Source organism: Maylandia zebra, linkage group LG7 (genome assembly GCF_041146795.1).
Source record: "Maylandia zebra isolate NMK-2024a linkage group LG7, Mzebra_GT3a, whole genome shotgun sequence".
NCBI lineage: Eukaryota > Metazoa > Chordata > Actinopteri > Cichliformes > Cichlidae > Maylandia > Maylandia zebra.
In genome coordinates this window covers 32,886,018-32,911,789 of record NC_135173.1, presented here as the reverse complement: position 1 = coordinate 32,911,789, position 25,772 = coordinate 32,886,018, and the positions used below count along the sequence as shown (strand labels likewise).

At 38.5% G+C, this 25,772-nt stretch overlaps 1 protein-coding gene across 2 annotated transcripts in view; it reads right to left on the bottom strand.

Moving 5' to 3' along the window:
• Positions 1-25,772, bottom strand: part of dcc (DCC netrin 1 receptor) — a 354,092-nt gene that overhangs the window by 52,649 nt on the left and 275,671 nt on the right. Inside the window, exons 17-23 of one of the 2 annotated variants that reach the window (XM_076886255.1) lie at positions 24,635-24,873; positions 22,352-22,490; positions 15,708-15,815; positions 14,679-14,873; positions 14,537-14,569; positions 8,580-8,645; positions 249-411 (exon numbers count right to left, since the gene is read on the bottom strand). In XM_076886255.1, the coding sequence (XP_076742370.1) occupies positions 249-411; positions 8,580-8,645; positions 14,537-14,569; positions 14,679-14,873; positions 15,708-15,815; positions 22,352-22,490; positions 24,635-24,873 (943 nt within the window). The remainder of the gene's footprint in view (positions 1-248; positions 412-8,579; positions 8,646-14,536; positions 14,570-14,678; positions 14,874-15,707; positions 15,816-22,351; positions 22,491-24,634; positions 24,874-25,772) is intronic. The other variant, XM_076886256.1, reaches the window with a different exon arrangement.

The window sequence follows — 25,772 nt, the reverse complement described above, 5'->3', positions numbered from 1 at the left end:
AAAACCTGATGAACTGACATTTCCTGGGATGATAAAGTCTACATGCAGAGATCTAGCTGAGGTTTTTGCTGGCTGGGTTATTTGTGATTTGGTACATATATTCAGACCTGTGTGAGCTGGCAGGGACATTAATTTCGGAGTAAATCTCTGTGAGAAAAAACAAGACATGCAGGGCAGCTCATTAACCATCTGCCTCATTACAGTGACAGCCGTTTATTGCCATCACACAGATGAATGAAACATCTTACTTCCTCTGCTGGGCGGAGGTGCGCCGTGTGCAGATGAGGGCCACGATGACAACCACGACCACGGTGACGGCTCCCACAGAAACCACAATGATGACCAGGAGGTTGCTGTTCTTCTGAGGGGTGACGCTGCCGTGAGGGGGACGCATCTGACCAATTGGAGACTCTGGAATAAATACAAGAAGAGAGGCAGAAGTTAGAAACATGAATAAATGCACACTGAAATCTGTATATTCAAAATGAATATACTAAAATGACATCAGTTTATAAAGTTTATGCCATTTTTACTGTGAATTCATTATGTATAACAAACATTTTCCTGAAACCTTCACCTAAAATGCTTGATATAGTCAACATTACAACAATAAATTATATATACTGTAATATCTCAGGCAAATTGTTAATGCTTTTTCTTTTGCTCATTAGATCTTTTAAACTAACTAAATTTCACCATAAAAAGAAAAGACAAAAATTGTTTCATACATTTTGATGATTGCTGATGACACAGTTATATTCAATTCAGTTGATTTATATAAACCCACAATAACAGCTGCCTCAAGGTGCTTAAATATGAAGAAAAAAAAGTTTTCACAGAACTCTATGAAATCCCGTGAAAAGCACAGTCACTGCTTCCATAAGGTTGGGGTAACAGTCAGGTGCTGCTAATCAAATGCATTAACTGATCACCAGCAAGTCTCAGCACCTATATAAATTCAGACGTTTTGTCAGTTTGCTGGTCAGGAGCATTCAGGTGTGTGTTAGAGAAGCAATAATTGCTCTATTCAGAGAAGGTTCATTTGACGTCCATCATTCTCCAATGAGAAAGATTATTTACAATTTAATTCAATTCAATTTAATTCAACCTAAGGTCACATGGTGACAGTATATTTAGAAAGACACTGAGTACGACTTGTCTGGAAGGCTTACGAGGAGAACGCGTTTCTTAGCTGAGGAGAAGATGGCAGCACAGCGTAGGTTTGTAAGGTTTGAATAAAGCACAAGATTTCTGGAGGAATGTGCTTTGGCAGACGAGCCCAAAGTGGAGACGTTTGCCTCAATGAACTGAAGCAACGTTGTGAAGAAGACTGATCCACAATTACTCCGCAACAATGTGAGAGACTAATAAAGCCATAAAGAAATCATTTAATCATTTAACTTTTTCTATTCGAAGAAGATTGAATTTTACTGAAATTTAAATTTGGTTTTACCTTTTTCATAATATCATGTGGAAAGCAGAACAGGAAGGGTAACACTACTATAAGTTGATATACCGAATCAAATTTTAGGCAAATTGCTATATTTAACTGCTTCACAGTCACATTTTTATATCTGTCTTAGTTGTGCAACCAATATATGTTATTCCACGATACCCAAAATTGAGACAAAGGAAAAAGAAGAAGTGGTTTGACTGGACTGAAAACGCAAAGCTGCTGCTGTTGCTGCTTTACCGATCAATACACAGTGTGTGTATGAGTGTACGACAGGTGTAAAGGGAAAGAGGGGAATTGATGACACGCTCTGTCATTCATTAACTCGACCTTGGAGCAGAGAGAGGGAGAAAATAGGAAACACATAAGGGGGATGAAGTCCAAATGCAGAGGCGAGGGAAGTGTGTTAAAGAGGGAGGAGCTGGAGAGGTGGAAAAAGGAAAGGAAAGGAAAACATAGGAATGGAGAGACAATAAAATGACTGAGAGGGGAGAGAGAATGAAAGAAGAAGAAAGGGAGAAGATGGATGAACAAAATATCAAGAGAAGTGTGTACATATGAGACAAAGAGAAACACAAAGGAAAAGAGATAGCAGGACACTTTTCCTCTTTCACCTTCTCTCTCCATTTGCTTGTCTCTCTCAATGAAAACCACAATCCATCAAAGCTTACGGCCACAGCACAGAAGCCACAACACCACCTTCTTTTCCTTTTTAAAGTACAATTTCATCATCTTTCTTCCTTTTTTTTCTTTTTAAATTCTTTATTTAATTTCAGAATTCTGAGTTTTAGCTGATGCAGTTTCTGCTTTCATTGTTTTGCGAGAGCAAAGGTTATGGGGTAATTAAAATATACTAAGTTCAACCTTTGATGTCACCAGAAAAAGTGATGACAGTTCAACTTCTTTTTTGAACAAAGCGTCAACCTTCAGGTCTGAAAACTGCAGATCTTCGAGTGGCCACGTGATGCTGGTTCCAAAAGCGAGTCACTCATCACAGCCTCTCATGTTAAAATGCTTAGTTTCATGGATGGATAAAAGCACGCACATTTTTATGGACAGTATTGACCTTTATAACAGCTGTACAATCGTGCTGTACAGAGGGCAATAGCGAATTCATGTGTAGTGTTTGCGCCTTTTAGAGTATTTTAATCTATCTGCCTGCCAAATATAATGTTTTCCTGTGTGGTGCAGGCCATCAAGGAAGATTATGCTTCAATTTTTATGAGTAAAATTGTAGAATTTCTACTGTCTACCACAAACATGTATTAGACGCTTGCTAGCATTAAGTGATAGATTAGTGCTTGATTTTATTATCCACACGTGGTCACATCTGGCTCCTAAAATCAAATGTGGTGGCTGCAGAAATGCTAAGGTTGAGGATTCAAAACGTAAAGTCCAGAAACCAATGGTTAATGTCATGGTTACATTCATGGATTATATACAGGCAGCGTGATCTCAATCCTTTACTGACCAGGATCTGCCTCTATGGTAAGAAAATAGGTATGCTTGTGGAAAGTCTTACCTTCTAGCGTTTTGTGTGAAAAATGTGCATTTAAGTCCAAACCAAGAAGTTCTGGTGATTAAAACTAACTAAAAACAACATCTGAAAATAAAAAGTCCAAAAGATCAAATGGAAAAAATAGCAGACCTACAAAGTCCTGAAAGTCCTGTGATTGATGACACTACCTTCACCTCAGCTACACTGTGCACACGTTGATTGCTTTGAATTTTTCCCCACTGGTTAAAAATGATCACAGTTGTTTACAAGTGACAAGTTAAACATGTGAAAGTGAAGGTAAAAATGATTTAAATCAAGTCAATCATCACCTGTTAATCAGCATCTGCTTTTTGTGCAGCGGTGGTACAGTTCTGTTTCTTTAGCACTTATCCACTCACTTCAGATGAACTCAGCGACCATAAAATGGAGAGAACTCAGCTAATTAGGTCTGATTTACACCTCAGAATGTCACATAATTAAATTCATGCTACTCTAGCATGAAAAACAGAACTGAAATCAGTAGGAGTCACTTGCTAACTTAAAATATTTTATAGCTCCTGGGCATACAAAGATGTTTATATTGTGGGAACAAGTTGGCTAAACTTCAGGTAACTTTCAGGTCTTTTCCTGTTATGCTAATGCATTCGCCAGTTACTTGGTTAAACACTCGTTCCCACAAGCTGGATAAATATTTAAAACAATTGTTCCCACAAGTTAAACAAAGAACAAAATACTTGTTCCAACAATATGAACATGTTGTTCCCGCAAGATAAGCAATTTAGTTCGACCAAGAGATAAAACATCTTTTTCCACAAGTTCCTTCAATATAATGAAATTTTTCTCACAAGAGAAACAACTTGTTCAATGACATGCCCGTGAGAAAAATACCTTGATCCCACAAGTTAAATAACTTGTGTGCATTGTATCACTGCATATACATGTAGCTATATAGATACATGACAGAACAGATTAGTTTGTACAGAATTGTCACGATCCTGGGTCTTATGACCCAGTGTTTTGAGTTTTAGTTCATTTTGATGTTTATAGTGTATGTTTAAGCTTATTAAGTTTCCTATGTTCATTTGCTTATTAGTTCCCCCTTGTGTTTTCAACCCCTGTGAAGTCTCCCTTGCCCTTCGTGTGTTTCATGTCTGTGTGTCTTATGTTGTCAGGTCTGCGTCTCATTGTATTTCCTGTTTTATTTTGAAGGGGTCCTGTGTTCCTATGTTCAATGTTTTTAGTGTTACTCTCTCCTTGTGACGTCGTTATGTTCATGTGTGTCAGCTGTTTCTCCATGTGTTCCCATTTCCCTCATTATCCTCCTGTGTGTATTTAGTCCGTGTGCTTTCAGTCATTCTTTGTCAGGTCATCTGCTCGTCCATGTCACTACTTCAGGAATCTATGTCAGTTCACCATGTTTAAGGTTTTTTCATGTTTAGTTTTAGTTCACCCAGTTTGGGTTATTGTTTAGTTTCACCAATGCCCTTTTGCTAGCCTCAATAAACGGCTTGTTTTTTGTTAAATCCACGCCACGTTCAGTTTTTGGAGTCTGCGTTTTGGGTCTTTTTGTCAACACATACAGTCTGCCCTCGCCGGACTGTGACAAGAATACCATTAATGTTTTTCTTGTTCCTATTTATACATTAAGGAAAACTTGTACAGGAGGTTTAAAACTCTCGATGTTTTATGTAAAGGACTGTGTCATCTGATGTTAACTAAAGGTAACCGTGGAGACAAAAATTTGATTTTAGTTAGTCGAATGGTAGTCTTCTGCTCATCCGCTTATTGGCACCTTGTTAAATTTCATCTTAAAAAAGCTTTTTAGATTAAGAAAGGTCGTGGCAAAAATGTCTTTCATCAAATTAATATTTGTTTTTACAATAAATTACAGTTTTACTGAGTATAAAGTAGAAAAAGAGTCCGTAATTTTAAATAACAAAAAGATGCAACAATAGCAGCAACTGACAGGAAGTCAAAACTGACCTGCGAGCAAAATGTATGTTACTGATGATAACAAGAGTAGTAACAACCTCTACTGAGATGCCCTTCAGCAAAGTAGCACAGGCCCAGAAGCTCAGAGAAACTGTGTAGAATAAATCACAAACTCTCGCCAGCTGAGTCAGTTTAAAGCCACAACGACACCAACAAATCAACACAAGGGCGACGGAGAGCACAGAAATCCTTGCAAAGCCCAGAAATCCAGCAGGGAAGCGAAACTGAGCAGTTACAAAGATGACAATGCAAACAAAGACATCAAAATGCAGCGTGATTCCGACTAATTTTATTTTATAGCTTATAGTTTATTCTTTGTAGACTGGAGCATAAAGCACTGTAGCACCAAAGGGACAAATCAAAGACAAGGTCCACCCCAGGGGGAAAAAATCTCTGTGGAGAAACCAGAGTATACACATCAATGAGGCTTTAATCTGAACATCACTGTCAGTCACAATGACATCATACTGGATAACATTTTGTCCTACTTTTACTATGTTCCTGCAACTGTTCATGAACAAGCAGGTTTTTTTTTCATTTGTTAAGTTTTAAAATCCAATAAATGAGTATTAAAAAACTTCAGAGAAACAACTCAGCGCTGTCCTTAATACCAGCAGAGAGATAAACTCAATACTATCATACAGTCCAATTATGTGCACAACATTATTACTGAAGCCTCCTTAGTATTTAATTAAGGGTTGATGTTAATGTAAAACCTGCATCACGTGGACGGTTCTTTTGGAGGCTCCTATGGAAACCACATGCTGTAAATAAACTGCAACATCTCAGCAGTTAATGGATTGACCTTATACAAAGACATGAACAGAAATAACTTTGCGTGGGGCACAATCCACATTACAAATCTTTTTATCCAATACTTTGGTTTATACAGCTGCAAATCCAACACTTTTGCCAACAATTTGATGTGTTTAGTTTTTCAGTATTGTCATCATATTAGCAAATATGTTAATCTCTCAGTTTAGGAATATAAACTTAATATGCATAATGTATAATATGCTTAATGTGCTTTCCATTAATGTATAAACATGAAAGCCATTTTTTCTGACCAGCAGAGAGAAAATGTCTGAACATTTCTGAGCTACTTAAGTGAAGCTACAGGGGGTTATAAAAGACGAAGAAGTTAATGTTTTTGATTAAAACTCTTGAGATGTTGTTTCCCTTTACTTAAAACTGAGATATTTTTAACTTTAATAGCTTGGCGCTGTGAGTGGAGAGGTATGGACCTCTCACAATAACTGCCAGCATCTACTTCCCAAGAGATATGAAGAGAAAACTGAGGAACTTTAGTGAATGAGTGGCAGTGCTGAAGGTCTTTGCTCGGTTGAGGCAAGAACATCAGACGGGATCGGTTCACCTCTGCACAGAAGCCGTCAGACCTACAGAGCTGTGGCACAATGAAACCAATCTGAGGTGACTCTTCTCAAGCTCATTTTTCAAGTGAGAGGAAGCTCTGCGACATAAACGACGACACCGAGTTAAAGATGAAATACCGTTGAGCTGATGAACGAGGCTGCGACCTGCCTGACCCGCAATAAAGCCAGAGGGGAACGGAGGTCAAAGAGGACAGATTTATGATCTCCTCCGGGAGCAGCAGCAGCAACTGCGCTGACAAAATGTCAGAGTCCATCTTCAGATATACACAAGCACACACGCTACCCTGACCTCTGACCTACCAGCGGAGGAGGAGTAACAGTCTTTCTCCAGCAGAAACGGGAGCGGACAGTTATGATTATGACCATGGTTTATATCATCAGCCAATGCTTTAGCTTTTATAGTGGTTTCAGCATTATTAGCTGCAATAGTAGTGTAGTTTACAGCAAATATAGTATTTTTATATGCATCAGTAGAAGTGGCGTTAACTATGCAGTTTGCATGAGTACATTCACTTTAGACATAATTATTGTTCTTGGTATGAGTATAAGTCACCTTGTATTAAACATAATGATTGTGTGCAGTAGGGAAAAAAAATCTCTCTGTGTGTTTAATTTCAAACAATAGTTGACCAAGCAGCACAAAACCCTGAAAAGATGATTTTGACTTCCAGCATTCACCTCTCCTGTCATGCACAGCTGCTACTACACAGATGCTGGATTAGCCGGGTCTAAATGCTCTCCGGTGGAGTCCAAACTCTCCCAGGGGTTTTAAAAGTGGTATTTAAAGTGGTTTAAACATGGCGAGCTGGGCTGAACCAGACTGTCCCGCTGATTTTAACAGTAGTACATTTGTAAGGTTGCCAAAACTCGGACGTCTGGTGTGTAAAGTACACTTTTGCACTTAACATCAAGCCCCACATTCTGTGACCGGCCCTGCTGCATATTGCGCTCTCCTGGTATGTGTGGAACAGATGGATTACTTTTGCTTCCAAACGCAGTGTCCTCACAACAACATAAAAAAATCCCCACCTTTTCAGCGTAAGCATTCGTATTTTAATATAGCTAATTTTGAAATAAAGCTTTTCTATCAACATCAACATGCTCGTTTTCACTGCTGAGGTCCTAATTTTGCAACAACATAGCTATCTGACAAAATCAGTGTTGTCTTTGCTATTCTATTATTTTGGCCTGAGTTATTTACAGACCGTCTTTTAACCCCTTGGCAACCTCCAGTCGCTATGGACAAATGTATGTTCTTTGATCGGCTAGCGATCTGTTGCTGAAGTTTGTGGCCTGCCGCTGAGGAATCGGTCACAAAACAGGTGCTTCACCAGAGAATTCCTTGTGTTTGCTTTGGTCTTTAGCAGAATGCTAGACGGAAGATGTCAACATGTTCTTGAACACTGACTATTGCTGAGTATTACTCGAAAAGTGCAAATCAAGCTACCACTGCAACCATGATAATGTTCACGAGAGCTAAATTCAATGTTTCAAATACAAATGTTCTTTTGTTCCTGTTTGCACGTTTCACAGTTCTGCTAGGTGAGGAGTAGGAGAACTTTCTGGGGAAAGAAAAAACCACGACAGGATGAAAATATTAATTATATCATTAACAATATTAGAAGTACAGACAAACAGCTGTATTCCATATTAGAGTGTTAGAGCCACGGAATATAAATAATTCATATGTTTAATATTGTTAGTTGTACTGTTTTTAATTAGAAATGAAAGGCAACTATCCTTTCTTCTCTATGTCAAATCAGTCCAATAACGCTGCTGTTGTTGTCATTATATTAAAAACTACAAGCTGAAGATTTATATGCCACCCCACTCTTTTAATCCTGTTTGTCCATAAAGATGATTATTTTCCTCCACTTTATAGAAACACTGATTGATGGCGAGGTAGTGAATCTAATTAAATTTTCCTGCCACGGGCGATGCGACGGCGAACATGAAGCGATGCTCACCGACTGTAAATCAGCAAGCTGGAGCTCCTTGTCAGGACAGAGCGACTTATTAAAGTAAGTTTAGACATGACTGAGTCGAGTGATTAGAGGAATCAGTTGAGCGGCTGTGATGAGCTGATGATGCTGCAAGAGTATCACAACAGACACGCACACACAGCCAGCTCAGCTCTCAGGAGATTCAGTCTCATTGTTGTATCGAGCAAAATAATGAACCTAAAAGTAATTCTGCTTTCTGACAGACTCAGCAGAAAATGCAGAAGATGAGTTTCTGTTACCGTTGATGCTGCTCCTGTCAATCGGGTTGGTGTCAGGCGGCCAGTAGGCGTGTTCTCCTCCTCGACCTGAAAGGCGAGAAAGAAGGAGTATCACTAAGGAAAAGGGATAAATGAAGAGAAAATGGGCTCAGAGTAATTTCGTGGATGGAACACCTGAATCTGACAGAGAGATTGCTCCCTTCTTAGGAAATAAATTGCCGTCTTAAGGCACATGTCATGTTGTACATGTGCTCTCTGTGTATGTGTGTGTGCAGTTTCTCCTAAGAGTGCATTTAGACCAAATCCTTAGGTTTTATCCACCCACCTGGATCCTGACACTGGATTGGATGTTTAGAATGGTTTCCATAGTAACGAAATACAGACAAATTGGAGATGGTTATTGAAGTGGTTCAAAGCTGGATCATCAAAATGGCAAAGCCAGCAGCTTTAAATCACCCACTTAAACTTGATTTAAAGAGGTTTAGATTTTTGTTTTTGTGTTGTTTCTTTGTCTTTCAGAAGGTCCTTGTGTGTGTGTGTTCTTATTACTTTTGTGCTAACATGACAGATATTCTGAAATTGAGTTTAATTAACTAACACAAAGTAGATTTATACCTGAAGCCATTTTGTATTATAAACTTTTTGCTTTCTGGGTAAATAATGATGCTGCTATCTATGCTTGCCAGTTTACACTCTGAAACCTGGATTTATGCCCATTGCAGTTGGTGTTATGAAGGAGTGGCTAGAGAACTGTTCTGCTGGATTGTTTATTACCTACATATATTCATTAAGACCACGGCAAAAGTTATGGAAAGATATAAATACATTTTTTAACGGGCAGTTTGGTCCAGCTTAGAAGTAGTTAAGGTTCCAGGTACACAGACCAGTTGACTCGTCAGTGGTAATCACCCTTCACTAGGGATATGTAAATATGTATTTCTCGACCAGCTGGTGAGTGTTTGCTTGCTCTTCCTGTATACGTCTCGGTCACAAAGAGGTATACACAGCTTGAAAAGCTCCTTGTGATTGTTTTGGTTGCTATCCAGACTTCTCTCCAATCATTTACCAAGTACTCACAAAGCAACAGTGAACCTGTGAAGAGTGTGACGCAAATGTAAAATGTTGACCTTTAAGTTCTTCAGTTCTGGTTTGTGTCACTATTTTTTTTAAAGTTGCACTTCCGGTGAGTATCTGCAGACAATTTGGAGTCTTTCATCGAAACTAAAGGTAACCAAGGCAATCTGCAAATGACCAAAGCAATTGCAAGGAGGTTCGGATGGTGCCAAGGGGTTGCCATTGTTAAAAAAATGACAGATATTTCTCAAGAAATTCCTTCTGAAAAATTTGAACAGGACACCATCTGCTCTTGAGAGCTGTGTGAATAAGTCCTGACTTTTGGAGTCATTCCAGATCTGGATCGAGGAATTTTTGGAATGATTATTTACCACTTTAATGTAGAACAAAATTCAAAAGACAATACTTGTCTTCACAAATATGCAGATAATTAAAAAAACAATTAACTGGGAGACACTGTCATAGCCAGTGAGACCAAATTCTCGCAATCTGGGATCCTTCTGAATTCGGGGAATCATGCATCTCAAATAACTGCATCAAACAACCTATCAAATCCACAAAAACGAGAGAATTTAACCTTCACTGGCTGATGCACTAAAAACTTCAGAAACAGCCAGCTAAAGACAGTTTATTGAGTTTCTGCCTCAAAGTTAAATAAATGTAGATGGTAATCCTGAACCCAGTCTTCTATGTGCAATAGTATTCACATTCTGAACTGCTTAGATAGAATCAAGACTTTAATTATGTGTAAGTTAGTGACAAAGATAATCTAACAGCATTTTATTTGTGTTTGGACACAGTCAGTTTCTCTGTTTATCAGTTACAAAGCCAATTCAGTCAGCTAAGTTTCACTAATGATGTGCTTATATCATCCAATTCTTTGTCTTATTTTTGTGTTGTTCTTCATATTATTATACTACATTGTGGGGAAAATATTTCAAAGACTAATTTGTCAAATAATCAACTGTTGTTTGAATATCTAGTAAAGGCTGAGCCAACAGGAACTTTTTAGTGTTGATGCCAATACTGATATTGACATACTGGCAGGCATTTCATGCCTTTCTATAGTTTCCTGGCTATTTCCTGGCAATCAGAGTAGGGCTCAACCCTAGCATTATTAACACTTGGAGCTAGCCTACTGTGCTCACTTGAAAACATTGACCACAGACATGATAAACAGACATTTTAGTATTCAGTTCAGTCTTTACCTTGCAAGCATTGTATAAGCAGACATTAATAATTTTAATTTTCTAATTAGATTTAATTTTTATGTTGACTTTTTGTTTTAATTCAGTTCCAGTTAGTGTCCAGAGTGAATTTCAGTTTAGGTTTATTGTTTGAAAATGTTTCAGTGTTGGATTTAGTTGTTTTCTTTACAAAATTAATTAAAAAAATACAAATGTGTTTGACAGATATTTCCTCTGTATTTTAGTTTTATTGTGTCTGTTTTCCAAGTTCACTAAATAGTTTCGATTACTTTATTTTTTATGAAGTCCGGTTTTTATTTTTTACCTTAGTTTACTAAAATGTTTTGTTAATTTCAATTAACTATACTTAAAATAACCTTAAACATTAACCACCACAGCACAGGATGGTTGATTAGCATGATGCACTGGGCAATACAAATGGTATTCTGTGCATTCTGAGCTGCAGCAGTTTTAAAATCTCCAGTTACACCCCTATCAGTAATGTAATGAGAAGTCAGTGCTGGCATTTTGTGTACTGTTCCACAGAGTAGTTGGGATGTATAGACAAGGCCACAGATCATTATTTAAAATGAAAAAAACCTCCTGTCCTATCTTTGTTGCCGATGCTTGAGTCAGAAAATTTAAGATATTTTTGCTGAGGTAAGATATTTTTTATTCATAAAGTAAGAGTTTCTTTTCGGTATATGATTTTAGGTGTTGCTCCAAAGTGGATCTGGATGGAAGAAGTTGACTTAACAATACATTTATATGGGTTGCCTTTATAGTTTGCCTCATTTGCATGACCACTATATTGATGAAAAACTTTTCTGAATAGTCATTTTTGTGTTTTACCCTAGTTTACAAAGCAGCAGGAGAGGCCAATATGTGAATGCAGAGCACTGAAGGAAAAACTTTAAAGAGGAAGTAGATCATCACACGGGCTGCCAGAGAAGACAGACTGGAAACTGATGAAAGAGATTTTCAAAACCTCAGCACTGTCGCTCCCATCAGGAAACTGAAGCTACAGACCCCCATATCTCAAATTCACTTAAAGTCACATTTTAAAAGCTGATTTCTTTCTCATGTACCATCGAGCAGCAGCAGCTGGGCTCACTTTCAGTTTGTTGAAATATAAAAATGTTGGAATTGCTTATGTTTTTCAATCTACCCAACCCAGTTTTCATTAAAGTAGGATTTTGAAATCTTTAATCAATTCTTTTTCTTCAGTCTGCCGGTGCGAGTGCATTTATGGCTGTGTGTGAGTGAAAGCGTGTAAATGTGTTTACAGAGCATAAGGTCCACAGAAACAGGGCCAGGCATCAATCTTCCCTCCTCCCCTGACAACACCTCTGATTTATATGGAGAGGGACCACAGAGTGTACATGTGCACATACCACATACACACAACTGTCAGTGACAAACAGCACCATTTAACACCCTGACACATGAGCTAAGTCCCAACGCCTAAAGCGCTTCGCTGCACTTAAGTCCAGATGCACTAAAAATTCCCAGGACAAAGAGGGTCTGAGGTCCGTTCTGTTTCTGTTACACTGAACTAAGTACTGGAAATCTGGTGAAAGTCAGACTGGAGGACAGCCCAGTCCATTAACCTACATCAGTTTATGGGCAACCCATCTAGGGTTAAGGATTTGTGTTTAACCACATACTAAACAGGCAAATATTCATAAACTAGAAGATTTTACCTTTTAAATAATAGCTCACACAATTTGGCATTTTGTTAAAATCCTTTCTAGTTCTAGCTGGAGAAAAATTCTGTAGAAAAGACACAGGGATACACAGAAGGTTCATGGATATACGAAGGAGGATATGTAGATGTGACACAGGAGGATACCATGGGTGGGTGAGGTGGAGGCAGGGGCCACCCCTAACAGGAGAAGCCGAAAGAAGGTTTAAGAACAACTGGGGACAATTCTATAAAAAGGGGTGAATGTTGACCAAACCTAAAACCATATGGATGTTATGTTAAGACATTAAACATGAACCTGGCTAATCTAGCAAACATGATTGGAACCAACTAAAAATATGCTCTCAGTCATCTAACAGTGGGTTGGCAACAACAGGTTATATGCAAAGAGCCAAATATTTGCATATAACCTGTTTTTGACTGAATGAAGTAATTTTATATGAGCTGTGAAATGAAGAAAAATCAAATTAAAAAAACTTTTCAATGAACATGAACAACGAATATAGACTACTGCATATCGAGTCTCAAAGCAGCAAGCTGTTAAAGCAGTAAATCCTAGCTCACACTCAGTGGTGGTTTATCTGTTCAGAAGTGCAAAAGTGATGCTGTTCTTTTTATCTATAACAACACACCATGGGAGCTCAGTCCTTGAAAATGGTGAACTGCCCTCTTCAGTTAAAGACAAACTCAAGAACCTCAAACTGGAGACCTCAGCCTTCATTGAATGATGTGACTCAGTGAACATAGTTGTTGTTCCAATGGGGGAAAGAGTGTATGGATGCCTACATGATGCCACTTTTAAAACAAATTATTACTTTGTTTTAAAAGGTGTTATGTAAATAAGTTTATTATTTATTATTCTTTGCTAGTTTCACTGTATAAATATGTCATGGTCCTGGGCCATGTGGGCCCAGTATTCTTAGTTTCTTGTTTTTTTTATTTCGTTCCTTATTTAGGCCATGTTTCCTGAGTTGTCCTGGTGTGTTGTTCCCTAAGTGTTTTCCCTTCGTGACTCTTACCCCCCGTGTGCCCCTCTGTGTATTTATGAGCCCTCGTCTCTCTTTGTGTTTATTCCATGTTTCCCCTGCCCGTTATGTCTATGTTCTTCCTGTGCTCTCTCTCTCCCCTCCTGTCTGAACCCCCGTGTACTTCCTGTTTTACTTTGTGACTCCCGCGCCTGTATACGTCATGTTATGTTCACCCCGCCCTGTCCCGTTATGATTATCAGTGTCACCTGTGTTCCCCATGTGCTCCCACTTCCCTCGTTAACCCTCTGTGTATTTATGTCTGCGTCTCCCTCAGTTCCGTGTCGCGTTCTCCCTCATGCTGTGTGGATCTCCGTGTCTCTCTGCGAGTGCTTAGTTTGTTGTTCCCAGTTTAGTTTTGTATTTCCTGCGATCTGCCTCTCCAGCATTAAAGCTGTGATTTTTGAGTTCATCCCCTGAGTCTGTGAGTTTTGCATTTTTGGGTCCTCATCCTGCCTGCCACACAGCGATCCATGACAAAATACACGCTCAGGCTAAAACAAAAAGCCAGAAAAATGTTAACATTGATACTTAAAAGTACAAAGGGTGGAAACCAGTGAGTGACATCACAATGGCTACATGCATGTACAGTCTGAGCCTCATCCTGAAAAGCTTATGAAGTCTCTGTCAGTGTAGAGTTTGTGTGTTCAGCTCTATATCTTTGAAGTCTGTGAATCGGGTTTTCAGTTCAACTGAATGTCATGCCACAATTTCAGGAGTATGTAACATTTTACAACTTGTTGCAAAGGCAGACAAAACTTAAATAAACTTGTGAGAGATGAAGATTAATCGTATTCAAAACATGATCTGAAGATCAAATAACACGAGTATAATTTTCAGATTGAACTCAAAATAAAAAATAACTGCTCACATGAAAGTTAAAATGACTGTTTACTGGAGATTGAGGATGATTCAGACCTTCAGACATGATTTGCCTTGAAGTCAGACAGTCTGATGAGAAACCACTTTGAAGATGAAAAAGCCTACCTTGATCGTTGGCCATCTTGTCTGGATGCTCCACTGAAAAAGCAACAGAGAGTGTGAGCTAATTTATAAAATATGAAACAAAGGAATACATTTACAGGTAAAGCAGGAATGGGTGTTCAGTCTCACACACACTCGGACGCACCTTTGGCTGTCCTGAAGTGGATGGCTTCGGATAGAGGGCCGACTCCTTTGGCATTTTTGGCTTGAATCCTGAAGTAGTAAACAGTGTCGAGGTTCAGATCCACAACCTGGTGGGTTAGTCGGTCGCCACTAATTGCCTCCATCACCCAGTCGTCTATTGGCATGTTCTTATCCAGAGTGTAATACAGAATGTAACCTGTCGAACGAGTTGTAATTATATGAGTAATAATATGTATTTTTAAAAATAGTCATCTTTTTAACCTATTAACATCTACTGGTGAACCACTTGGGTAGTTAGAGTTAGGTTACATTTTAGTTAAATTCTAAAAAAACATAGTTTGAGAAGATAGAAAGGTGTTATATAAAATCAAGCCTTTTGCATACGAAACAGTTCTTCTGTTATAATAGGCGGATGTGATCTGAACTGTAACTGGAACCAGGTCAACGGGACTAGAGGAATTTTTTTTTACAAGTGCGTCACTGAAAGGTGCTGCAAAATATGAATAATTATAGTGAAAAACCTGAGAACTACGATCTGATACCCAGAATGTTTGGGTACATGCCATTTAGAAGCAAATGTTAAAAACATTTAGGAAAAAACAAAACATTTAGGATGTAAAACAGAAACAAGTAGAGGGTTTAAAAATATGCGATCTGTGTGTCTGAGAGTAAGTCTGTGTTGTGCTGTTATGCCCGCAGGGAGCGTTTGATTCGTCCTCGGGGACGCTGCAGGAACAGCGGAGCTCGTTAAAACAGACGGGTTTACAGCCGAGCTGATCGCCCAGAGGAGGAGAGATGGAACAATGGAAGATATTGTGTTAGGTGTGTGCGTTTGGATACACAAAGCAGCTGGGTTCATGTAGTCCTGAAGAGTGTGTTGATGTTTTCGATCTACTTTCAGACTAAATGATAAACCTTAAGCTGAAAAAAATCATCAGAAACTTAACCCTCTCTTCAACTCTAATCAACAGTATGTGTTATTACAGAAAACTACAGCGGTACACCCGTGTGTTTATGTGCAAAGACCCACCTGTGATTCGCCCGTTGGCCTCCATAGGTGGTTGCCAGCTGATCAAAATGGCACGGGGTCGTCCTTCACGGCTTATAACTGTTAAATCTTTGGGGGCGGAGCTAGGAGCTGTCAACAAAACAGAAGCAGTTTGAGAGGTTACAGTGTCTTTGGCTACAGTGGCTACAACACAAATGAAACTGGGCATAGACAATCTGGGAAGGAGGCAGTTTTAAATGGAACAGATAGCACTTCATGATTTCTTTGTTACACACTCCACATTTCTTACTTACATGTAACAACCAAACCCTGCTCAAATGCAGAGTGTCACTGGAAAGACACGCAGAACCTTTACATGTTGAACTTTTAGGTCCCTTGTGGTGATGTCACTGGCTCTCTAGAAGAGCTTTTTGGCAAGAGAAGGCATTTGCAGTTTACTGGTGAGCATAGTAAAGTTATTAATGTAGTGTAGTCGGTTCATAGTGTCACATGATGTGAATTTATTCTCTGAATATAATAAAAATACATGACAATTTTCACCCCAACCTGTCACAGCAGATGGCTCCCCCTCCCTGAGCCTGGTTCTGATGGAGGTTTCTTCCTGTTAAAGGGAGTTTTTCCCTTCTCACTGTAACCAAGTACTTGGTCTTAAGAGGTCCTGTAACTGGTGGAGTTTTCTCTCTATTATTGTAGGGTCTGTACTTTACAATCTCAAGTCTCTAGACGTGGCTTTTGTTCTTAAGTGACGCTATATTAATTGAACTGAATTCATTAGTTTGCTGAATAAATGGGTAAATATTAAAACATTTTATTTCCTTTCAGACTTATTTTGTCCATTAGTCCAAAAGCTTATTGAAAAATACAACTGAATTTCTGTTGACAGAATCAATTGCTGGAGTAGAGCAGGGCGATATGACCAAAAATATTTATCACGATATACATTTGAAAATTTGCGATAACGATATAACTGACGATATAGTTCACACTAGACAAAATACTTTACAACTCCACAACTTTATTAGTGCATTAAAGTTATATAAAAAGTTAACAGTGTAAATGCAAATTCCTTGCTGACAGTTTAACCAAAAGGCATTTTCAGTGGAAACTGGCCGACATATCCTCAGCATAACCATGTATAATATCCACAAAACTTAAAAAGAGGTTATACACACACAATACGGTAATATGTTGAAGCACAGTACGTATCACTCCGCGAGGCTCCTGCCTACGATAGCCGTAATGCTCCGACAATCCATCAAGCGGTGCGGGTTTGTAGCTTATCAAAGTCGTACTGAAACATTTGACAGATTTTCGAGCGCCGTGTACATAAAATCGTTTCGAGGTCAGTAAACACAACCAGAATTCATACATAAGGCACACGGGATTATAAGGGGACCTGTCGATTTTCAGAAAAATCAAAGGATTGATTTTAAGTGTGCCGTATTTTCCAAACAACACGGTAATAACGACGGCCCGCTAGCATGCTCTACCAAAAATAGTGCTTTGTTGTGTATCTGACGGATGAAAGCTAAACCAGTTCCACACCACTGAAGTTGGAGCATTTTTACAAACCAATTCTGGTTCATCTGTTTCATTCAATGATCCACTTTCGCCCTTCTCATTCTCCGCCATGCTTTTTCCACCGTATGAAAACAAAGGCACTGCACATGTGCGTTTTACCCGTATTCTATCACAACATTTCATTTTCTTATTGTTGCCCAACATTATACCGGTATTATCGTGAACAGTATGATATGGCCCAGCCCTATGCTGGAATTCTTCAAAGAATTTCCCTTTCCTAGCTGTTGTTTAATAATGTAAACTTGTTACTTTGGTCATTTGATTGGCACTTTATGTATTTGTATACTTGGTTGTTAAATGGATGGTTGGATCAGACAGTCATGCTGGATCAGACAGACACATACAGACGGCTTTTCCCTTTCACTGTTTAGTCTAAACATTTGCACAACGTCTGTCTGTGTGGGAAGTTCCAGAGTGGACAATAATCTATAATGAGCTCAGTTCAGCTGCTCTTTGGCTTTGTTGTGACTTTCTGCTGTGTTTGAACTTGAGGAAATTGTACAGAAGGTAATTTTCAACACTTTCCTGAACTGCCCTTTTGTGTTGCTTCTGTTGTGAAAATGTCAAGCGCTCGGCCTCACAAGAAAGACTCTGGCTTGTTGTCCTCCTCCAACCATCACCATGGAAACTAAGTGGCAGCCTATTAGATCTGTAGTGTGTGATGGCTGCGGGTGCTTCCTGAGTTACAGATGTGATTAAAGACGAGTTTTTAAGTTTCACACCAGGAAAGGACTCAAAGCTTGCCCCCCAGAGCTGGCTAATGAAACTGCTTGTTAAATCTGACAAGACGAGCTGGAGGAAATTACAAGTTCCTGCTGAGCCTGTTAGTGATGGTGACAACCTGTACTTATCATAAATATAGAGGAAAACCTTGAGAAAATACATTGTGAACACACCTGCTGGTTAAAGTAGTGGTTCCAGCACTCAAAGCAGATATAATTAAAACTATTTTCAATTTGTAGTCAATGATCCTGAATTGTTGACTATTGAAGATGATCACCATAATAAATGTCACCAAAATAACAATTTTAACTTAGAAACACAACAGGATTTAAATGTGACACCAAGGACTTCCAAATGACAGAGTTACTCTCAGACAATTATTGTCAGTGGGACCTGAAGGTCTTGAGCAGCTACACAGGTTGCTCAAGTGTTGTCACTGATATGATATGAGTGCTGTTGAGTTGGAGGTGAGTGATGCTTTTTTTTAAAAACAAAAACAAATGAAACCATTGAAGAATAAGAATATTAAGAGGATACTTCACAGGCCTTTGCAGGTAACAGATACAGCCTTTTTGTGTGGTTATTCTTTATATTACATATTAAGGATTTAAAACCAATATTCTCATGAAAGCTTTCTTTAGGTTACAAGCATATTAAGTAAAAATTTTAAAGCTAAAACAGAGTTAAAAAATACGCAATAGAAAATAATAGAAAATAATACGAATTTTGGATCATGGCTTTGTGATTGCAAATAGAAAGACCATCATTTTGGCTTTCATGGCATGCAGTTGTGACTCCTCACTCTCATTTAGAAATGAATGTTTAATCTACTGTTTTTATTTCTCAGTGTTTCCTTGCGAACAACTTAGGTTAAAAAGAACTGTCCAAAGACTCAAACTAGGTACAGTTCCCAGCCACAGGGCATCTGTCGGAAGAAGCTGGCCAAAACTAAAAGTGGAAAGAAAGTCGAAGAGGAACTTGAAACCAAACATCAGCCCTCCACCACCGCTGTGCTGCTATTGTTTTTCCCAGATGTAGCGATATACGTTATGGCCAAAAATCTGCACTGTGGTCTGTACTGTCCTTTAAAGTCTGATATGTAGTTCCTAGATTTTTTGCAACTTCTCTGAGGACATCATGGTGTGACCTTGACTTTTTAGGGACATCCACACCTGGCAAAATGCTCCATCCCATCAACTGCCAGAATAATTTGACTACCACAACCTGACTGCTCCTTAACCTCTTAATTCTTATAGGTTAGGGCCAACGGTGTACTTTGTTGAATTTTCTTTTTAACATGAATGTAGAGTCTCTTCTATTCTAAAATAATATAATCAGCATGAGTAATTTGTGCAAAAATGCTGAAGAAGAACACTAAAAACACACTCTGTATTTTGTTACCCTGTGTTTATACATGTGTAATAATAATAAAGTTGACTTTAATCCTAAAATGTTAAAGGAAAAAGCAGCAGATTAACCATAGCAGTGCTTTAGGTAGTGAGGTTATTTATTTATTTGTTCAAAACTATGAGTAATTCTTGTGGGCAGACATACTTTGTGTTTTGTTATGTTTTGTTTTTTATTTTGAAGGATTTGGGTGGTATTTTAGATTATCAGCTCCCAGGGGAGGCTGCAGCACTGAAAGCGCTGCAACACATCAAGATTTGTCAAAAGGCTAAATTCTTGTGTGGTACAGCAACCCAGCGAGCCGAGGAACATTATAAACCCTTGCTGGAATATTAGCTCAAAGCCATTTTGACTCTGCAGAGACCTCCATCACAACTAATCAAAAACAAGCTTCAGATTCCTAAAAATAATAGCTCATTAGAGAGAGAGAGAGGATTATTGTTGTTCTAAGGCAACACTGTCCAAACCAACAAATGCAGTCTAAGTAGCATACACCGTATGAAAGCTTAATCACCTATTCATTGCTCCACCAAGCAATCGATCACCCACATGCATTTTTTATTGACAAAAATCAAGTTCATTTTGAAAATGAAAACAAAACACACTGAAAAGACAACTTTGTCAGATATCTCAGATTTAACTGAAATGTGAAAGGTAACTGGGTTCAATTCACTGAATAAATGCTTGGAAAAAGATGGTAATTTCTTTATGAACACAGGTTGCAGACTGTCGGGAGTGCTCGGGAGATGATCCAGTATATAGTAGCATGATGCAAGCTAGGGTCATGCACACTGAGAGGCACAACCAAGTGCCTTTGAGTTCCAGACAGACAAGCAGCTGCTGGCTAACCAACCAGATAGGCTGACGGGCTGACAAGACTGCAGTTGTGACAGATGTGGCGATCCCAGCAGACAGAAAATTCAGGAAGATTCAATAATAGAATCAAATAAAATAAAATCCAACCATATCAGAGGTCACTGTCCAAAAGAGTTCAATCCTAGGAACAAGACACTGTGGAGAAGCCTCAAAGTTTCTCATTTTGGTTATGTTCACATCCATCCATTACATTGAACTTTTACTAGTATGGCATACTGAAATGGATGTAAGAGATGAAATATGAATGAATGAATATGAAACTATGCTTATGGCCTAGGAGAAGGTCAACTAACCCTACCCTTGAGTGGCTTGTTAATGACCCATTAGTTTCAAAGAGGTGGAAAAAAAATGCATTTTTAAAGCAAAATCCTCTCAATGCTTTTTATATCATTTATTTCAGGCAACTCCATGTGAGGACCACATGCATGAGATGGTGCTAATAACAGTAATGCAATTATGACACAAGGAGCAAGATCTTCAGGTTCATCAAGGTTCATCCCCTGGTGTCCAAGTGTCTATAGCTTTTAAATACACCAATACCATTATGTGATACACTCTAATGTACAGAAATATTTCTCATATCTGCATTTCCTATTTTTCATAGTAAGACGGACACGTTATGAGCTGCAGTAAATGCAGTATTTACTTTGTTTTGCTTTTTAAAAAGTGGTCAGTATGTGTATTGTTGTGAAAATATGGTCAGTGTGTGCCTCCAGAGCCAGTGGATCACTGCAGGGACTGAGTGGGCTCAGTCCGTCTGCTCACTCTGAATGTCAATGTATTCCAACAGGCCCCAGGGAACCGGGGCCATAATGCTGTTCACGCTTAATTGGGTGACAAATCCGGCAAACATGATTGTAAACATCCTGAAAGGGATACCTTGACATTTTGATTTCTGTCTGCGGTTGGGTTTCATTGCTGCATTGCTGAGTTGTTGTGTTGTTGCGGGAGAGAGTGGAGTTTCTAGATGACTGTTCACTGAACCAAAACATCATTTCTATCCATAGTTAAACTTCTTATTAAAAGTAATTGCTGTTCAGGGAGGGGAAGAAAATAGAGTAATGCATCTCATTGTTTGGTGCACCCATGCTTCCTGAAGCTGCCCTTTTCCCTAAATGTTACTTTCAGTAGAAACTAAAGTTTCTGCACAATGAATGAATAAATGTCAGTCAAAGATTCACAATACATTCACAAAAAACAAATAAACAAATGATCCACCTCAAACCAGGGTTTTCACAGTTCCCATTCACTGTTTGTGTAATCAGCAGTGCAATCTGGCATCATAGCTACTCATTTAAGGCAATAAGATATACAGTTGGCTGCTTTTCATTTGCATTAAGTTGATTTAAATCAAGGACATCCAACAGTGCTCAGAGAAACAAAGCAACCTTTAATTTAAAGTCCCAGAAAATTATTTTCAAAATTATTTTTGATTTAAATCTAGTTCTGCACCCTGTTTCTTGATTTCTTAAAGTGCTTTGTGCCCCATGTATGTGAAAAGCACAATGTAAATAAATCTTCTACAGTAGCTTGAAACAAGTTGTGCAAATAAGGGCTGAAAGACTAATAAAATGCCTTTCGAATAAGTTCCAAGTTTACATAGGTAGTAGCTAATGATTGCATAGAAAAAAGGGAAGCTAAAAATATTTGCATATTTGCATGCATGAGAAAATATTTGCTGTATAAACTTACTGCCTTTCTCCAATCTCCAGTAAGGTTCAGTTCAAAGTGAGCTCTACCAACTTTCCCCTCTCATCCCACCAATAAGCAGCTTTCAGAAAGTGAGAAAGGATCTTCACAGAATGCAGATTTCTTGGTGTGGTAAAACTGTGGCCAAACTGTGCTCTGTCTCTATCTGGCACAGCTACAGTTTGTGCACTTGCAGTTGAATGTGAGGCACCTGTTGGTTGTCTGTGATGGGAATCGTTAGCGCTTCCCTGACTGCTATGTGGTTAAAGGGCCTGTTTGGGAAGTCTTGTGTTTGGGAAATAGGTTCAGAAACAGGTTCGGCTTAAAGTTAGAGTCAGACCTACTATGTTTATGAGATCCTAACAAAGGGCAGAAGCTGTGAGACTTACCTGCTTCATATGTCGTAGCATGCGCCGTCATACTCCAGGTGCTGGACTTGCGGCCTTTGGTGACCATAACAGCGAACTCGTACATGGTGTTTGGTTTGAGGCCAGTGACCGTGTGGCTGAGGGCCGTAGTGTCTGCAGACTGGACACATGACATTATTTGGAAGCTTAGATGGCTTTATGTTAAACTAAACAACACGAGAATAAAGCTGCTATTAAAAGATAAAATATACAGCAAATACAATCAACGGATAAAATTACAAAAAAAAATAAAATCACATTTCTAACCCTAAACCCTATGCTGTGGGAGTGATCGTGGTGGGGCGCCTGGATCAACAATGCCAGGGCCAATTTTTTGTCCTATTCCAACCCTGAGGTCATTATTATTGAGGAGCTTAAAGGTTTAAACATAGAAATATAATACAGTTATTTACAACTTTAGACTTTTATTAAAATTTGATAGTGTCTACTTCCCAAACTTTGATGTCTGATGACAGGGAAGAAGAAGCAAAGATGTTGCCACTTTCTCTTTGTCTACTCTTTATTAAGAACAATGGAGTCTGCCCTTGTATAGATTTCCTTTTTACAGTATTATGGGAGCACAGTTCAGATTATTTTTTCTAAGGTCTTTTTCACTCTTACAAGTTCTCAAGAGTTTGGTTTTCCAGGGAAACTCAGTAACCTAAAATCGAACAAGGATTTTTTTTTATCTTGCTTTCAGACCACCATTAATGATACAACCCTTGTGTTTTTACTACTTCACTGCAACAGTGCTGCCTAAAATTTTAAGTTCTTTCTGCCAACTGAGAGATTTTTTATGTCAATAGAAGCTTCAAAAGTGTAAAAAATTATTAATAAACTTTGGTTTGTAAGACGACTCCATTCTCCAAGAGGGGTGTGCATGATTATTCTTGGTGGTATTGAGCAGCAGCAACAGATGGGGCACTTGTAAAAATGTTAGTGAAGGAATGAGATGGAGATGAAAGGTATGAACTTTAATTCCTGTAAGCTGATAAATGAACAGCAGCAGGAGGTGGAGATGCAGTTGTGAGACTGCACATCCTGGAGAAATACTGATAAGGTATATTTGAAATTAGGGTAAATAATAAATGTGTATACAACATCATTTCAATTTGTGACTACAGCTAAAAGAGAGAAAGTGGCTAAAGACGTAATTGTTTCATTGTTTTTGTAAATTACATGCAAGACTTGAATTGTATGAACTCCAGAGTCACGTCCTAAACTGGGACAAACAAATCCAAACTCAAGCCCAAGTTAAGAAAAGTCCCATTATTAAAACTTAAATCCTTTCATTTCAAATATCTAACACAGCATCATTTGTCAGGTAAGGCTTTACATAATGAGTAGATGCTAAGGGAAGCAAAATGTCAAGATACTGTGAACTCCATGTTAAACCTCATGTCAAAATCTAAGTTTGGACCAACAAATTAAGTTATAAGACAAATCAAGAGTAAAGAGAAGTCCCAGAATTTTGAATAATTAGGAAGGCATTATTTAAGAGGTAATGTAAATCTAGTAAATCTAGACCAATAGATGGTAAGTTAAGCACAATGTTAAGATTGTTGAAATAACCCTAATCCAAGACAAGTAAGTCTTGTCCAATCTGAACTATAAGGATCGACAGGTTCCAAGTGAAGAATACAAAAGTCAGATCCATGCAATCAAGTCTCATGACAAAGTTTTCTGTCAAATCCTCAAAATTATCTCTCATGACCGCTGGCTCCTAAGTCAGGTCCTAAAGGCCCAAGTCAAACCCCCAAGGAAATACTGAAGGCAGCTAAGTATGCCCCATACAAATAGCTTTGAGCCTCATCATAACAGCTAAGTAATATACATTTTTTTTAAGTTCTAAGTTAAACCCAAGCTTTAAAAACAATTATGTAATCTGTTTTGTTTATTTTGCAGGATTAGTTTAAAATACATGTCTTGCTAAAAGCTTATTTTGATTTTTAGTGGAAGCCACTATTTATTTGCACTTCACAGAGACAAGATAATAATCAGTCTGAAATTGAGATATACACAAATCCAAAACAAATTATTTTCTTGGTCCTACTGTTGATTCAACATTACTATGTGATACTAAAGATATTGACAATTAGATCATTTGCTATTTTTATAGTTTAGGTTTTAGACTTTAATTAATCACTTATTCGCTCCAATCAAAATCAAAGGTTTTATTTCACTTTCAAAATAAAAGTCTGAGGGTAAAAGTCCTCAAATGTAATGTCAACACCCAGAGCATGGACATGAGAGTCTGTGATTTACCTTGTACTTTCCACTGGTGGAGTAGCTTGTCTTCCATTTGACGGAGTAGTAACGAACTTCCGATGACTTCTGGTTCTTGGTCATAGAGTTGTCGGCCCAGGAGACACGGACTGAATCCGAGGACAGAGCCACAGCTTGGACCCCCACTGGGGGGATCATGGGAGTGCTGGTGTCTGGCATGGGAGTGGGGTATTTATCAAAGAGGTGGAAGAGGTCATCCTCAGATGGGTCAATGGGGTCTTTGGGGGGGGGGGGGGGGGGGGGGGGGGGTTAGCGGTAACCAAGGTGTTTGGGAACATTTAATGGAAGTGCAATAATGACGTTTATATATGGGAAACATATTGAAGACAAATATATAATTACATAAATAATAAATAGATAAGATGACATGCAAGTTTGGAAGAGACATGCAGCAGGCAGCCATGTTTGTTGGAGAGGAAAAGGAAGAGTGGTGGATGAAGAAGTGAAAAAGAGGAGAAAAGGAGAGAAAAAAGACAAAGATTAAGGAGACAAAGACAGATTAAAGACGTTATTCTAAACAGCAAGTGGATCCACAGACCCACAAAGGGGTGGGGCCTACAGGACAAACCCATTTGGTGACCACAGTTACTATAATGGACAGAACCAATGGCCAGTGACACTTATTTTTTTAATTAAAGAAAGTGAGGAAAAACAGGCCTTATTAAAAGTATCTGTGTGAATGAAATCCAGCCATCCTGAGCCTTCTGCATATTTAAACAAATATAAACTCATTGATGTGGATCTGTGGTTCCAGAAAACCAGAGAGCTTACGCTACCTTCAGATGCTTTAAGATATCTTTCAGGAACATAAATTAAACACACTGTGTTTAAAAAATGTACCTGATTTTGATCAAATTTCTCCATTTTGTCAATCACTTATTTGTCATTAAATTACTGGGAATCTCTCCAAAATCAAGGAATCATTTGTGTGTGTGTGTGTGTGTGTGTGTGTGTGTGTGTGTGTGTGTGTGTGTGTGTGTGTGTGTGTGTGTGTGTGTGTGTTTGTCCTTTGCCTATGCGTACAACCAACAATCCCGTCTACATCAAACTTGGTAGGAACCCAGTTAAGTACATTGCTGAGTTTGAAGACATAATGGTCAGTGGTTTTAATGTAATT